The 14,573-nt window shown below is 38.6% G+C and overlaps 1 protein-coding gene across 3 annotated transcripts in view; it reads left to right on the forward strand.

Annotated features, from left to right (window-relative positions):
• Positions 1–14,573, forward strand: part of LOC105821147 (rab GTPase-activating protein 1-like) — a 592,862-nt gene that overhangs the window by 441,712 nt on the left and 136,577 nt on the right. For 2 of the 3 annotated variants that reach the window (XM_012657785.1, XM_012657786.1), the window contains one exon: positions 12,160–12,288. In XM_012657785.1, the coding sequence (XP_012513239.1) occupies positions 12,160–12,288 (129 nt within the window). Of the gene's footprint in view, positions 1–2,965; positions 3,149–12,159; positions 12,289–14,573 lie in introns of those variants that run through there. The other variant, XM_012657787.1, reaches the window with a different exon arrangement.

The raw sequence follows: 14,573 nt of genomic DNA on the forward strand, positions 1-14,573 counted from the left end.
TGTGTGTGTGTGTGTGTGTGTGTGTGTGTGTGTGTGTGTGTAAGAAACCTCTTCCTTGTAGTCTCCTCTTCCAGCTGAACCTATCCCCACCCTAGGCAGCCCATCAAATGTTTCCTCCAAAATCTTAGGGACCTGAATATTGCATATCTATGTAATATTCTAATGCTTTTGATCATTTTACCTTAAAAAATCTTTATTTTGATTGATTGACTTATAGAGACAGGGTCTTGCTCTGTCTCCCAGACTGGAATGCAGTGGCACAATCCTAGCTCACTGCAGTCTTGAACTCCTGCACTCAAGCAAAGTGGATCCTCCTGCCTCAGCCTCCTGAATAGCTAGGGCTAGGACTACAGGTGTGTACCACCACTCCTGGATTTTTTTTTTTTTTTTTTTGTAGAGACATGGTCTTGTCGCTTTGTTGCCCAGGCTTGTCTTGAACTCCTCGCTTCAAGTAATCCTCGGCCTCCTGAAGTGCTGGAATTACAGGCATGAACCACGACACCTGGCCTAAAATCTTTACTTTGCATAGTTTTTTTAGACACAAGGTCTCACTATGTCACACCCAGGCTGGAATGCAGAAGCTTTTCACAGGTGTGAGCACAACACACTACAGCCTTGAACTCCTGGTCTCAGCTGATCCTCCCACCTTAGCCTCCTGAGTAGTTGGGACTATGGACATGTGTCACAGTGCCTGGCTCTATTTTGTATAATTTTTTAAGAAATCATTTTTGGAAGAAATAAAAGGTTTGACAGCAATATACAAATATCTCATTTAAGACACCTTGTAAATAATACTTTAAATGTTTAAAATAGGCTCTTGCTGTCACTCAGTCTGGAGTGCAGTGGTGCGATCATAGCTCCCTGTAACCTCCAACTCCTGGGCTCAGAAGATCCTCCCACCTCAGCTCCTGAGTAGCTGGGAATAATGGCCTACACTCCCATGCCTGGCTAATTTTTTTCATTTTTTGCAGAGATGGAGTCTCACTATATTGCCCAGGCTGATCTTGAAATCCTGGCCTCAAGCAATCCTCCCACCTTGGCCTCCCAAAATGTTGGGATTACAGACATGAGCCATGTGCCCAGCCCTAAATGATTAATTTTTTTAAAGTTTTGTTTTTCTGAGATTCTGGAAAAAGAAACCAAATAATATTTTGCTAAGGGAAGCAATATTTCCCTTTCTATTTCTTTCTTTTCAACCCCAGTTTCATAATTAATCTATTTCTTTAATTATGACTGCAGAGATATGTCAATACATACGTTTCTTTTTGTGTGCGTCTCTGTACTTGGATGGGTTCAAAAACAAATGTGTTTCTATTTGTTTACTTGTAGATTTATAACTTATTAGTCAGAGTAGAAAACTAAGACTCAGAAAAAACTTGCTCTCTCAGCACTGTTTCTCTCTGTACCATGCCATAACTTGTATGGAGAAACTGGCCTGGTACTTAAGAGACCAACTGCAGAACTACAGAATCAAAACACTGAATACGGATTAATTATTAGGGTAATTAACTAGTTATTTGTAAATCCTAACTAGTTAATTGTTAGGATGAAGTTAGACGACTGTCCCTAGAGGTGATCTTGTTTTTTTGCCTTCATTTGGCTACAACTGATTTTTCACATCAAAGAAATTAATATAACACTTTAGCACTGAGATTATATTATAGAATTTTAAACTATGAATAATTCTTAGTTATGTTATTACTACGGAAAGAATAATTTGACCAGAGATTATCAGAACAATGTTTTGAACTATTAACTGTTTATCAAAGTCTATGGAATAAAGAAGTTATTTTTGCTTTGAGAATCTCAACTTTACTAGTTCTTTAAATGTATACTCTTAACATCATGTTGTAGGTTTTTATGTTTTGTCATATTGTGTGTGTTTATAAAAATTTTCCTTTTAATTGTGGCCAGGCTTTCTAGCTTGCAGAAATGCTTGTGCACATCCTGGCATTGCAAACAGTCATTATTATTGCATAAACACTTCAACTTGAGGGCGTGTCATTTCTTGGATACTTGGTCCTTGGCTCTTCTGTCCATACTCTATCATTTTACCCTAATACCTCTCTTCTGTGGAGATTTCAGTAATCTAACAAGGATTGGACCATTCTGCTTTAAATACACAGCATAAGATCTGTTCTTGTTATTAGAAAGCAAGAGTGGATAAAGGTCAGCCTTTTAGATGGCTGGCTGGCTGATTTTTTCTGTGAGCATCCCATGTCGGGAGAAGCTAGTTCATCTGTCTGTCTGTGGGTTTAGGATTCAACAGCATAAGCTGTCAGGCTAACACTGATGAAGGTGGACTGGGAGGGGAAGCGCATCTGTCCAAGGGCTCGCCATTGGCTTCTTATTACAGCATTCTCCCCTGAGACTCGCTCTGCATGCTCATTCACCTACCTCCTCCCCTCCCTCCGCTTCCTCGCCCACCCCTTCATTACTGATTCACAGCGAGAGGCAGCAGCAGCGGCAGCAGCAGCAACAACAGCGCTGCTTGTCACGAATCAAGGATTGCAATGAGCTCATCCTTTTCTCCTTGCAGCCTCACAACTGCCCCGGCTTCCTGGCTACTGCCGCTGCTGTCTGCTCACACACAGACCCACACTCTCGCTCACACACCTGCACACACTCACGCACTCTCACATGCTAGACCCTTCTAAGCAGCTTGTCCGTTTTTACACATGTATCTGAACTCTTCCTGCGTCACTCCTGGCCATTTTCTTGCGTTTGACTGCTTTTGCCGGTTTTTATTTAGATAAGTATTTGATTTCATTTTCATTTCTCAGTCTACTTTGGGCCTCTCGCACAGTGGATAATAGAGCCAAAATGTTTCTCTTGTGGAGACATTAGCTGACAATTCCCACCACAGACCGGCTTGTGCGTCCTCCCGGGGAGACCTAAGCCTGGCTCCCCTCCCACTGCAGTTTTTAAAATTGTGGATAAGAGACCCATCTTTCTCATTCTGGATACCTACTTACTGCTCATGGAAGAAGGGGTGCCCTGCCCAGCCCCAGCTGCTAAGCTCACACCTCCTGTCAAAAAGTCCCAGGACATGCACGACGAGAGGAGCAAGCTGGTGAATGAGTATGCGTGCCGAGTGCTGGAACTGCTGGGAATGGGGCATCGTCTGTTTGTGCCTCGGCTTCTGGCGGTGAGACTGTTTTCCGTTGAACTTCATTTGTGGGGAATCTGCTGCCCTCCGTGAAAATTCCTTGTGTCTCTGGAAGAGGCTGTGGTCTCCGGGTTTCTTTTCCTTCTCCCCACTCTCCTGAGAAGGAAGTGCTGAGTGGCCGCTGCTGTGCGGCTCTTTGGGAGCCTGGTCCACGCCACTCCTTAATTGGCTAGAGGAGATCACGGCTCTTTTCTCAGAGCCCAGGGTCACATTAGTGGCGTTATCTCTGTGGCAGCAAAAAATGGTTTTCTGGCTGGCTAGACTCAGCAATAAAGCAGAATATCCAAGGGCTTGCTGTAGGCATGCTGTTATTTATGTCTCCAAAGGGTTAAATTTTCCAACAGGCATAGCCGTTTATCTAGACTAAGTGTGGTTTCCTTTCCTACCTCCCCATTTGATTGCCAATTTGATTGTTCTGTTCTGTTTTGTTTTTTTGGTAGGGATTTTACCACCTAAAAATCCTGGGGTAGGAAACTGTAGATTTCTCTTCTGGAATGATTGCACTGTGTATCCGTGAAACAGCTTAAAGCTGCTAGGTCTGTGCCGTGAATCTGGGAAGTCTGACTTGCTTGTTATCCGATTTCCTGAATAAGAGAAAAATCACCCTTCTTCATTTCCTGCCAAGGGTTAAAATTAAATACCCACAATCGCTGTTGCAGGGTTTCTCTTTAGTGGCTTGAAAACTATACCTAGCAACTATTCTATAATGTAATTGGTCTACAGTGGTCCTGTACCATTACTTGGTAATTGAACAAGAATAATTCAGCTTTGCCTGTTTTATAGAATGGAGTTTAACACCATTTCAGACTGTTTTCCTCACGATGGTTCTGTCACATTCAAGTCTTTCAGTACAGTATTAACTCGGCTGAATTTGGCTGAATTTAACTCTTTTCTCTCACATATCTCCCTCCAGTATAGTTATCTTTACAACTGGTAGTTCAGTATTCATGTATGTACTTACATGCAAATTTAATCTCTTCTGTGTAATCATAGCAGACATGTTAGGCAGCCACGTACACAGGAATTTCTCATCCTGAAGAAAGTCTGTTTATCATTGCAAAACAAAGTTCGAAGCAATAACTATCAAGTGATTATATGGGGTTATTGTTGAGAAATACAATTCCTTTGTCATTTAAGGCAAAAATAAAAAGAGCTTAACGCCTGTGTTTTGGTGCCCAGGTGAGGTCATCGTTTCCCTGAATCACATTTTTTTCTTAATAAAGGAGAAAACTGAAGATTCATGATTCTATTAGAAAGGAGTTTTTCTTTCCAAATAAGAAGCACTTTGTTTCAGTTTTGATACTATGAAGCACTAAAATACATTTCAACCAATTCTCTACATCTCTGAAGAATATTAGCTTGGTCTAATATAGTTCTGTACCTTAAAGACTACTCAACTTTGTGGACTCAAGGGCTTCTACTGGTAACTCCAGTAATTCAATACTACCTCACCTCTCTTTGGCATTTATATTTTCAATGTTTTGAAGGAAAGCAAATTGATAACTAAGAATATCTCTAATACCCAACTCTGCATTAGGGATGAATTTAAACTGCCTCCAGTTTTAAAAAATTAGTCAGCAATAATATTCACAGGGAGTTGGATTCACAAACTTGAGATCTTTGGGAGGTCGTATATACCTGTGTGTTGCAATCGTACAAAGTCTGGTTGGTTGCCAAATTAGGTATCTGAGGTAGTACATGTCTTGGGTTGCTTTGGGCTCTAACAGTCAGAGTCTAGGTAATAGTGCCACTTGCATTACATGTGGAAAGCATGTGCTGAGTTTCTGTGGGGCCATTTGGAAATCTCTGGCTTTGTTATACACAGTTGCACTTGAAAGATTATTAGTAGAACCAGGGTACTCTACATTTTGGGAAAACACAACCCCTTAATTAGCGACATATCTGTAAATTGGGATCTGCTATCCAGTGAGTTACTGCTCAAAGTTTAGCATGTGTACTGGGGAGAAGGACAGTTGTTCAACTATGTGTTATTGGACTGGCTAATGATTCAGGATCGATGGCTAATCTGCACACGGTGATGATCCTAAGAGAACCCTGCCACACTCAGTATTGCAGTATTTCCGTTTCTAATCAAGAGGGCAAGTGCTGGAGTTTAAAATGGGTCTCTGTGTCTTTTTTGTCATGTTTTAAACATGAATGCTTAAGGGTTAAAGACATACAAATACCTTATTTTACTTTAAGGACCCTAAAAATTTTTTCTCATTATAAGACAAGTTTTTTAAAAAAACAATCAAATAAATGAAGATTTACCGAGACAGTGTTGTGGATTTGTACTCTAAAACGTATTTATCATTCCCTGATTCACAGAGCGACCATCAAACTACTAGAACACTAGACTTCCATAACTCTTAGTTGGAAAGAGGCCACTGATTGAAGAGAACATGCACATTTGGAATTTTTGCTTATTGCCCTTCAAAGGTACACCCAATAAAGGACAATTTCCCTTTAATAAGTCAGGTACAAGTACTTCATTTTAGTTATTACCACAGGGCATAAATTCTACGTGCAGATTCACCAAACACGTTTCTTTAGTGAAATTAATACACTAAAGCAGGAAATATGGTAGAGACTAGGTAAGTAGTGTTTCCTCTTTCTAAAGGCTGTGCTTCAAAATGATTCTCAGACCTCCAAAAGTATTTTTTGTTGTTGTTGAGATTGAGACATAGTCTTGCTCTGTTGCCCAGGCTAGAGTGCAGTGGTATCCTCATAGCTCATTGCAACCTCAAACTCCTAGGCTCAAGCGATCCTCCTGCCTTGGCCTCCCAAAGTGCTAGGGTTATAGGAGTGAGCCATTGCACTCAGCCTAAAAATATTTTTTAGCTGAGTAGAAATCCTGTTAGATACCATAACCTTAAAGGAAGCCATTTAGGATAAAAATAGTGAAGGTAAGAAAGAGAACCATGCTTAGATTTTTTTTTTTTCCAATAACCCTCCAAAAGAATCAAATCTAGAATTTGCTGCCTATTAGAGGTCCTTAAAGAAAGATTTACCATCCAAGAATAGTGAGAAGTTTGGAATAGAAGCATCTGGAGCTAACACTCAGACATTGGAACTATTTCTGTTCACCCTGCCTCTAAAACAAAAAACACTTTAGAATGTGCTATGCTCTTGCACTGAATTTTTCAGTGGGAAAAACACATTCAAAATGGTGTCAGCAGTGGCACATGGTCAGAGTCCACGCTCTAAGTGTATGAAATTTGGAGAAGGAGGAAAAACTTTTTCTGTGCTCATGCTCAAAATCTCCCCTTTCCGCTTTGGATTTTTTCTTTTTGTCATTCCATGGATTTTTTTTCATGTCCATTCTATGACATAAGAAGTTATTATTGTATCGTTACAATACAATGTATCGTTATTGTATTGTATTGTATCGTATTAGAATGAGTGTTAGCTATAGTTTCAATACTGATACTCTGAGCACTTTCCACAGTGAATTCAAAGGACTCTCAGGCCAAGGAGAGTTGATATATGTAAGTGAATGATCTACCTGTCTCTTTAGTAGCAATTTTAAGGTTTCCTTTTGATCAAATTTCTTACGCTGTCAAATTGCATACTAATTTTGTTTGTTTTTAAATTTGTAGACTTTGTTAAACCATTAATTTTAAGCAGGGATGAAAGATCAGAGGAGAGAATATGTCTCCTATTTTTACCTCTGTTGCCAAGAGCTGCAAGGATTGCTCATTAAAGAGAGAATATAACTTTTAAAAGAAGTTAGAAACCCAAAAACAGAGCCAGATGCCATGACTCATGCCCGTAATCCCAGCAACTCAAGAGGCCGAGGTGGGAGGATCACTTGAGGCCAGGAGTTTGAGACTAGCCAGGACAACATAGCAGGACCTGATTTCTTTAAAAAAAATGAAAAAAATATTAGTCAGATGTGGTGCCACATGACTGTAGTCCCAGCTACTTGAGAGGCGAAGGCAGGAGAATCATTCAAGCTCAGGAGTGTGAGGCTGCAGTGAGTTATGATTGCATCACTGTACTCTCTAGGCTGGGTGACACACTGAGACCCTGTCTCAAAAAAAAAAAAAAAAAAATCCCACAGAAAACCAAAATCCAAATAAAGAAGTTGCCATGTGTACCTGTGTACTTCTTATGCCCTCCAAACTCTAAAACTCAATTTTTATATTAAGATAAGTCCTAAATCTATTCCCTAATTTGCATTGTATAAATTTTGACTTTATAATACTGAATATGCTTGAAGTGGACCCTTTATAAATTCATGGAGCAAATTTATGTTGATGTCTATAGTGTGCCAGGCAGTTTGCTTAATTCATTTTCCTGAGGTAAGTGCAAATGATAGTTACATTAACATCCTACTTACCTTTCCCTGTGGATATTTCTTCATATGTAGCTGAAAGGAAAAAGAAGTAAGACTCGATTAAATGTCTTTAATCTTTTTATATAATCCTATTCAAATGAAAGAAGAAGTAATGTCAACTTTGAAGATGTACTTGGTAAATATGTTTTGTATTATCATTTAAAAGAATTTGTCAGAAAATTTAGGGAGCAAAAAGTGGGTGATAGTAAAGCCACTAATTTCTAGAAGTTATAATAGTTCTTATTTAAAAGCCGGTAGAGTTCTTTATTTTACAAGGGAAGAAAAATATGTCTTTGCTTATTCAAATTGCCTAATTCTTGTTTATATTATCTTCTGGCTGACATTACTTAACATATAATGTCAGGAAAGTAGTTGCATTTTCATTATTTTACTCTCCCCTCACTATGGTTTAGAAGGCAAAATAGAAACACTCTAAGAATTTCCCAGGTGAAGAACAGCCTTTCCATTTTAAATCGATATTTCTAGCCTGATGGGATTCTGTGTAGGGAGCACAGAGGTGTAACGATAAACCAGAAGCCAGCACAACCTCTTTCGGGTATGTGGTTTGGTTCTTGAAGTATTAGTCTGCCTTTTAGGGGTACAGTTTTAGGGGGTCTTACCATCACAAGGTCAAGTGTTAAGCCTCTCTTCATTGTCAGGGTAAAGGATTAATATTCATACAGTCATAAACTTAATTATAACCATTAATTAAGTTATCTCCATAGCCAGCTCATTAATAATTAGTATGTGTGAGAGCTGGTTCTGGAGCCCGGTGGAAGCCATGTTTTACTTCCATGGAAAGCACTGCTGCTTATAGTTTGCACTGATGTTACATTAATGCTCAATAGTTGTGAAGCATATATATTTAACAAAATAATATGTACAATATGATTCAAATTTTGTTAAATATATGTAAGATGTGTGTGTAAGGATGAGAAAAAAGGACTCTAAGTAATGTAACAAAATGTTAATTATGTTTATCTCTGGATGGTGAGACCTTATGTTAGTCTTCTTAAAAAAATATTTTTTTTTTCTTTTGGGCCATGAATATGTAATCAGAAAAAAATATAAATTACCCAACCTATGACCCAACCATATAGACATACACACACAGACATATACAAATTATGATCAAAAAAGAAAGTATTCTTTCAAAAAACCAAACAACTAAGTTCTTATCGAGACGCCTAAATCTTTGCAAAACAGGAAGTGTCTATCCCTCCATGGCAGAGGGAAAAACTGCTTGGATACAGTTGTCGGAAAATGGAGAGTTATCCCTATAAACTTAAAATCTGCTTATGGCATTACAAAGGCATTTGAGGTTATACTAATGATTATGGAAGTCTCTTAAAGATAGGAAATTGGAGAAAAAAGCCCATCAGAATCAAAGTAAGACCGCAGGTTGCTTCTAGAATACTGGCAAGCAAGGTTTTTGTCCATGCGTTTTTTACATACTGGCATTTTTGTTTTTATTCACAATGAAATTAGCTGTATTGCAGTCCATAAAAAGAATGTAAGTTCTCCCAACTTAGACTGCCTGCTTTATGGAATTAAAAATGTCAGTGAGAACAGGATACTGCTTTTAGCCACTAAAATATCAGTATCTGAGCATATTTGAGCAACACAGAGACAATTTACCAAACTATCGTCCCTTATATTTCTTTTAGAGTTTGAAAAATGACTCATAAAATACCTTCACTTACTTCATTCTAAAATACTTGAGATTGAAGATATTCCCATTTTTAAAATGGGAAAAGTTATACAACACCATGAGTTAGCCAGAGTTGGAATTAAAATCAATTTATTCCATCTTTTGCAACCTTGTTTGAGTACCTTTAATGTGCCAAGTACTTTTCAGAAGCTGAGGTTAGAGAATTGAATTAGATGCAGTTTCCATACCTTGTATACCTGGGCCTCCCTGCTCTGATTGTCAGAGCTCCTCTCTTTTTGAGCTTACCTGAATTGTGCCAGCCATGTGATCTAGAGCATCAACACCAAGGACAGCCACAGGGTACTCTGGCTTCTGGTGTCCAGAGACTCAAACTGAGTCGGATGTCAGCCCCACCCTGGTGGGGAGCCCCTTGCTGTACATCCCCTGAGACTATGTCCTTTTCCAAACAATGTCTCTGCCTACATAGCCGTTCCTGCCTGACCCCAGAGGGCCAGTGTGTGAGAATGTAGGATCCCTCATCCTCCATCCCAGTCTTTCTGCTTTCATGTGAGCTAAAAGGCTAGACTTGAAACTAGGCCGTGGGCAGTATTAGGAAATCAGATAACTACGCTACTGCCTGCAGGCAAGGGATTGCCCCCCGCCATTTGGGGGCATCTGTTTCCAGGTAACTAGAAGTTAATTGCATGGAAAATAGAAGAGATTCCCTCAGAGGCCTTTGAGTAGTGAAGAACAGGCTAATCCTATTTCCGTACAAACTCTGTAAGCAACCTGTCTTGAATTGCCCAAACCATTACCAGACAGCTAGTCATCAGAACTGGTATCACATGTTAAAAAGGAAGACTAGGGTGTAGCTGGTAGCTGGATGCTTTCCCAATAATTCAGCAGTTGATATTTTAGTTAGAGAAGCTCTCCTTCAGTCCAAAGTTGTTTCCAGTAACTGCCTTTTCCGACTAAGTTAAGGTGAGTTGATAGCATGCTAAACTCTTTGTACCACTTACTGTCATCACATCAAAGTATTTGCGAGGGAGGAAATAAATCTGAGATGTACTGTACTGGAGTTTTTGCTTTTCACTGCCACTGTTAGCTTAGGTCTGTTTTCTGATCACTAGTTTGCAGACATAAAGCTGGGGCCAACCTACTATACCCTTGTGAAACTGCCTGGTATGTTAATTAATATATTCTTTTCTTTTACATGTTTCTATTTAAAGGGCAGAAGAGAAGGGAAGAAAAATGGTATCTATAGCAAAAGAGAGATGAAAGTAGATTTCATTCATTCATTCATTCTGTAACAAATTTTAATTGAGTGCCTCCTATCTTTCTGGGTGTTGTTCTTGTTGCTCTGGATGTAGCAGTGAACCAGACAGACAAGGGGGGGAAGAAGGGGAACAGACGTAAAACTGGAAAGTGGTTTAATGGGGCATGGGATGAGGGGAAGAATTTAAATGCTCAGAGAAGGCCTCACTCAGATCCTATTGAGCTAAAACCTAGATCAGATCACAAAAGTTGCTATCCTTGTGAAGACCTGGGAGAAGAATATTCCAGGTAGAGGAAACAGCGTGGATTGCCTTTAGTTGGGAATGAATTTGGCGTGGACAAAAAAATAGAAAGAAAGCCTGTGTGCCTGGAGGTTGAGAACAAGGATAAAAAGTTTAAGATGAGGCTGGAGGGGAAGGCAGGGACCTCAGATCACGAAAGGCCCTGTGGCACTGGCAAAGCTTGTGGATTGTATTCTGAGCACAGTGGAAACCATTGGAGGACTGTCACGGAAGAGTGACAAGATCTGAAGGAGTATCATCTGGCTGTAAGGAGAGTAGATTGCGGAGAGCAAGAGCAGAAACAGGGCGAACGGTTGGGAGGATACCGCAGTGGCTCAGTGAGAGATGACAATGACTTGGACCAGGGCAGTGATGACAAGAACTCAGGCCCTGTTGTGAGCAGGAATTTCTCTGGCGTCCTATATACTTTTTCGATGTAGCCTTTAGGGCTAATCACCCATACATTTGAATTTAAATAAAGTAACATTTTGAGCCAGCATATAGTTCTATGCTATCTATGGACTATTTTTTTTAATTATTGAAGTTTTTGACAATTAGGTATGGACTCTGAAACATCTGATTTCTTTTTGGCTTCTGTGTACCCATCTACCTAAATCTACAATATGTACATATCATAGTGTTTGCCAAAGGAGATTTGTAGTTGTTTGTTAAAATTTTCATTGTTTTATTACAAAAGTGTTACTACAGAAACTAGAACAAAATATAAAGAAAAAAAAAACACCTATATTCCCACTATCCAGATAAACATTTTGTTTCTTTTCAATCTTTTTTCTGTGCACAGATGTATTTATCTCCATGTGGTTGTTATTTTTTAAAGAGGTAAATTTTGCAAACAATAGTTTTCCTAAGATGTCAGTAGTTAAGTGATTTATTTCATTTACTTTTTCATAGCATTCCTTAAGGTGTAGGATCAATTTCTTATTTTTCTGGCTTGAGCTGCTGCTATCATTATTTGAAAAGCCGTCTTCCCATTAGGTGTTTGTTGTGTAACTCTGATGTGCTTTGATTGCATTGTCTATGTCTTCAGCCAGCTTTGTAATAATATCCTTAAAATCCTCATCAAGCTAAAGTCACAGATTCGTCCCAGAGTTCATTTTTTCCCCTTTATTGGCCTTATTCTTTTCCCAGAGATATAACTTGATAAGCTTTGCCAGTATCCACCATTATAATTTTCAGGCAATATAAATTAAATATAGTGTGTTAATTAACTCTTAGATTGCTTCTGTGATGTATGGTGATTTATTTCAGCTAATAGCAATATCTTTTAAATATTGAAATGTTAGAAATATCTTCTAAAAATTTTTGGAACTCACTTAGCTCCTGGCTATAAAAGTATATTCAGGAAAATATAAATTCTTTTTGTAATGTGTTTGTCCTGATTGCAGGTTAAAATGTAATGATGATCTTGGTGATTACTTTGCAGACCTCAAAGGAAGATCTTCTGCAGGCTGATTTTGAAGGTGCTTTAAAGTTCTTCAGAGTTCAGCTTCCAAAGAGATACAGGGCAGAGGAAAATGCAAGAAGGTTGATGGAGCAGGCTTGCAATATTAAAGTAAGATTCATGAATTTATATATAATAAAGATGGAATTTGCGGAATAACATAGCAAATTATGTAAAACTCTTTTTCTGTATGTTGTAGGGTTTGACAATGTTTAAGGTGGTATCGTGTATGAACTAGTCTCTCCCAGACTTTTGTGTCAGGCTAGTACGTGTACAGTAGCTGTACCTTCTAGAAGGACTGAGAGTGAAAGTTGGCAGGTTCCAATCGTAACAATAGGAAGACAAACATTTATCTTGTAGGTGGGGCTCTAGAGTGGGCTACTGTGATAGTGGTTTCCATGGCAGCAGACTTAGTATTTAGCTTTTGCCATCTGTTTTAAGATTATTTAGGACAAAGCAAGAAGAGCCTATTCAGCCAATGCTTTCATTTCTCTAAGGGACTTGGGCAGTTTGAGTCTTGATCCGCCCATTCCCATTTCACACCTGCCAAATGTCTGTGGATGCATCGGTCCATGTCGTATGTCTGATAAAACTAAACAAATTTTATAAGTTAATTTGAAATTGAAAACTCTATCCAGAAAGTTATGGTACTAAAGTGAGAGAGCACACTTTTAAAAGATTTGAAACCAATATACTGATGTTAATTCTTACACCGCTGGAATAGGTGATCTTCTCACCTAGCCGTGACATAAATATAAATTTGTTTCCTAAACAGAGAAAGATCCCAGGTCTTATGGAGCTTACATTCTTGCAGAAGGAAACATACAATAAATAATTAACATAATAAATAATTTACTTAATATGTTAGAAAGTGATAAATAGCTGTGAGAAAGAAAAAGTAGGGAAAGATAAAGGAGATTGAATTGGTAGGGGGAGGGAAGATTGTGATTGTTAATAGATAGGGAAGACTTCACTGAGAGGATGAAGGAGAGAAGGGGTCAGTCATGGAGATTTCTGGGGGAAGAGGATTTCAGATGGGGCAACAGCCAATTCAAAGACCCTGAGGCTGGCTCACGCCTGTTGGCTTTGAGGAACAGCAAGAAGACCACTGTAGCTGGAATGAAGTGAATGAAATGAGAGTAATAGGAAAGCAAGTTAGAGTGTTCACAAAGAACCAGAAAATGTAGGCCATTGTAAGGACTTAGGCTTTGTTTAGAGTGAAGTGGGGAGCCCTTGCGGGATTTCGAGTCGAGGAGTGACATGATCTGTCTGAGGTTTTTAGAGGATCATGATGGCTATTTTGTTAAGAACAGACCATAAGAAGGTAAGAGAAGTAGGAAGATCAGACAGGAGATTTTGCAGTAATCCTGTTGAAAGATGATGATAGATTGAACCAGGAAGATAACAGTAGAGATGGAGATGGTGATTGGAACCTGGGTACGTTTTGAAAGAGAACCAATAAGATTTCATGACGCGTTAACTGTGAATGTGAGAAGAAAAGAGTAGTCGAGATGACTGCACAGATTTTGAACTGAGCAACTGGAAGATAAGCGTCGCCATCATCTCACTAAGCTTATTACTTAAAATGTACTTTGACGCAGACTTCTTTTAGGCACCATACCCACTGTAACACTTTTTTTGTGCAACACCATTGTTTTGAATTTTAACCTATTTTAAATTAAATTATAAATGTTAAAAACTACAGTTCAATGTTAAAAGTAAATTAAGCAGAAAAAATTATATTGTCTTTCAAGTGAACTATGTATTCAAAGAGATCATTTTCCAAAGGTCATTAAGAAAGATGGACCTCTGAAGTCTTCATCCTGAAATGCAAACTCTTTAAAAGACACCTGCATTTCAGAAATCTACATATGTTTGTAGACTTTGAAAATATATTCGAGTGGGCATGGTGCCTTTGATTGAATTTTGTCAGGGTGAGTTTGAAAGGTAGGCTGATTGTTCCAGAGATACCAAAGAGAAGTATTGTAAACTGGGTCAATGCTATAGGAATCCTTTAAAATAAAGTATTCGTTTCTAAGAATAAAAGAGTAGAGAATTAAGAGGTTTAGATAAGGTGGAAAGTTAAATGTTTTCAAGGGAAATCTAATAGCACTGGCAAGTCATTGAGGACAAAAACCCAGGGAAACTATCCAAAAATACTAACTATATAGGGAAACTTTTCCCTATATAATTTATGAAGTTCCTCGGAGGATATGGAGGTAACTAATAATTGTCAATCCAGAAACATGGGATCTGAGAGACACAGAAACATAAAATGTTAGAAAACAAGTTCAAAATATGATCTGAGTGGACTGTTCCTGGAAAGGAAGTGCTTTGTGCAACCTGGATAATTTTTTGGACATGAACAGGCAGATATGAATATTTTTAAAAGCTTT

Source organism: Propithecus coquereli, unplaced genomic scaffold (genome assembly GCF_000956105.1).
Source record: "Propithecus coquereli isolate 6110/MARCELLA unplaced genomic scaffold, Pcoq_1.0 Scaffold56, whole genome shotgun sequence".
In the NCBI taxonomy this organism is placed as follows: Eukaryota; Metazoa; Chordata; class Mammalia; order Primates; family Indriidae; genus Propithecus; species Propithecus coquereli.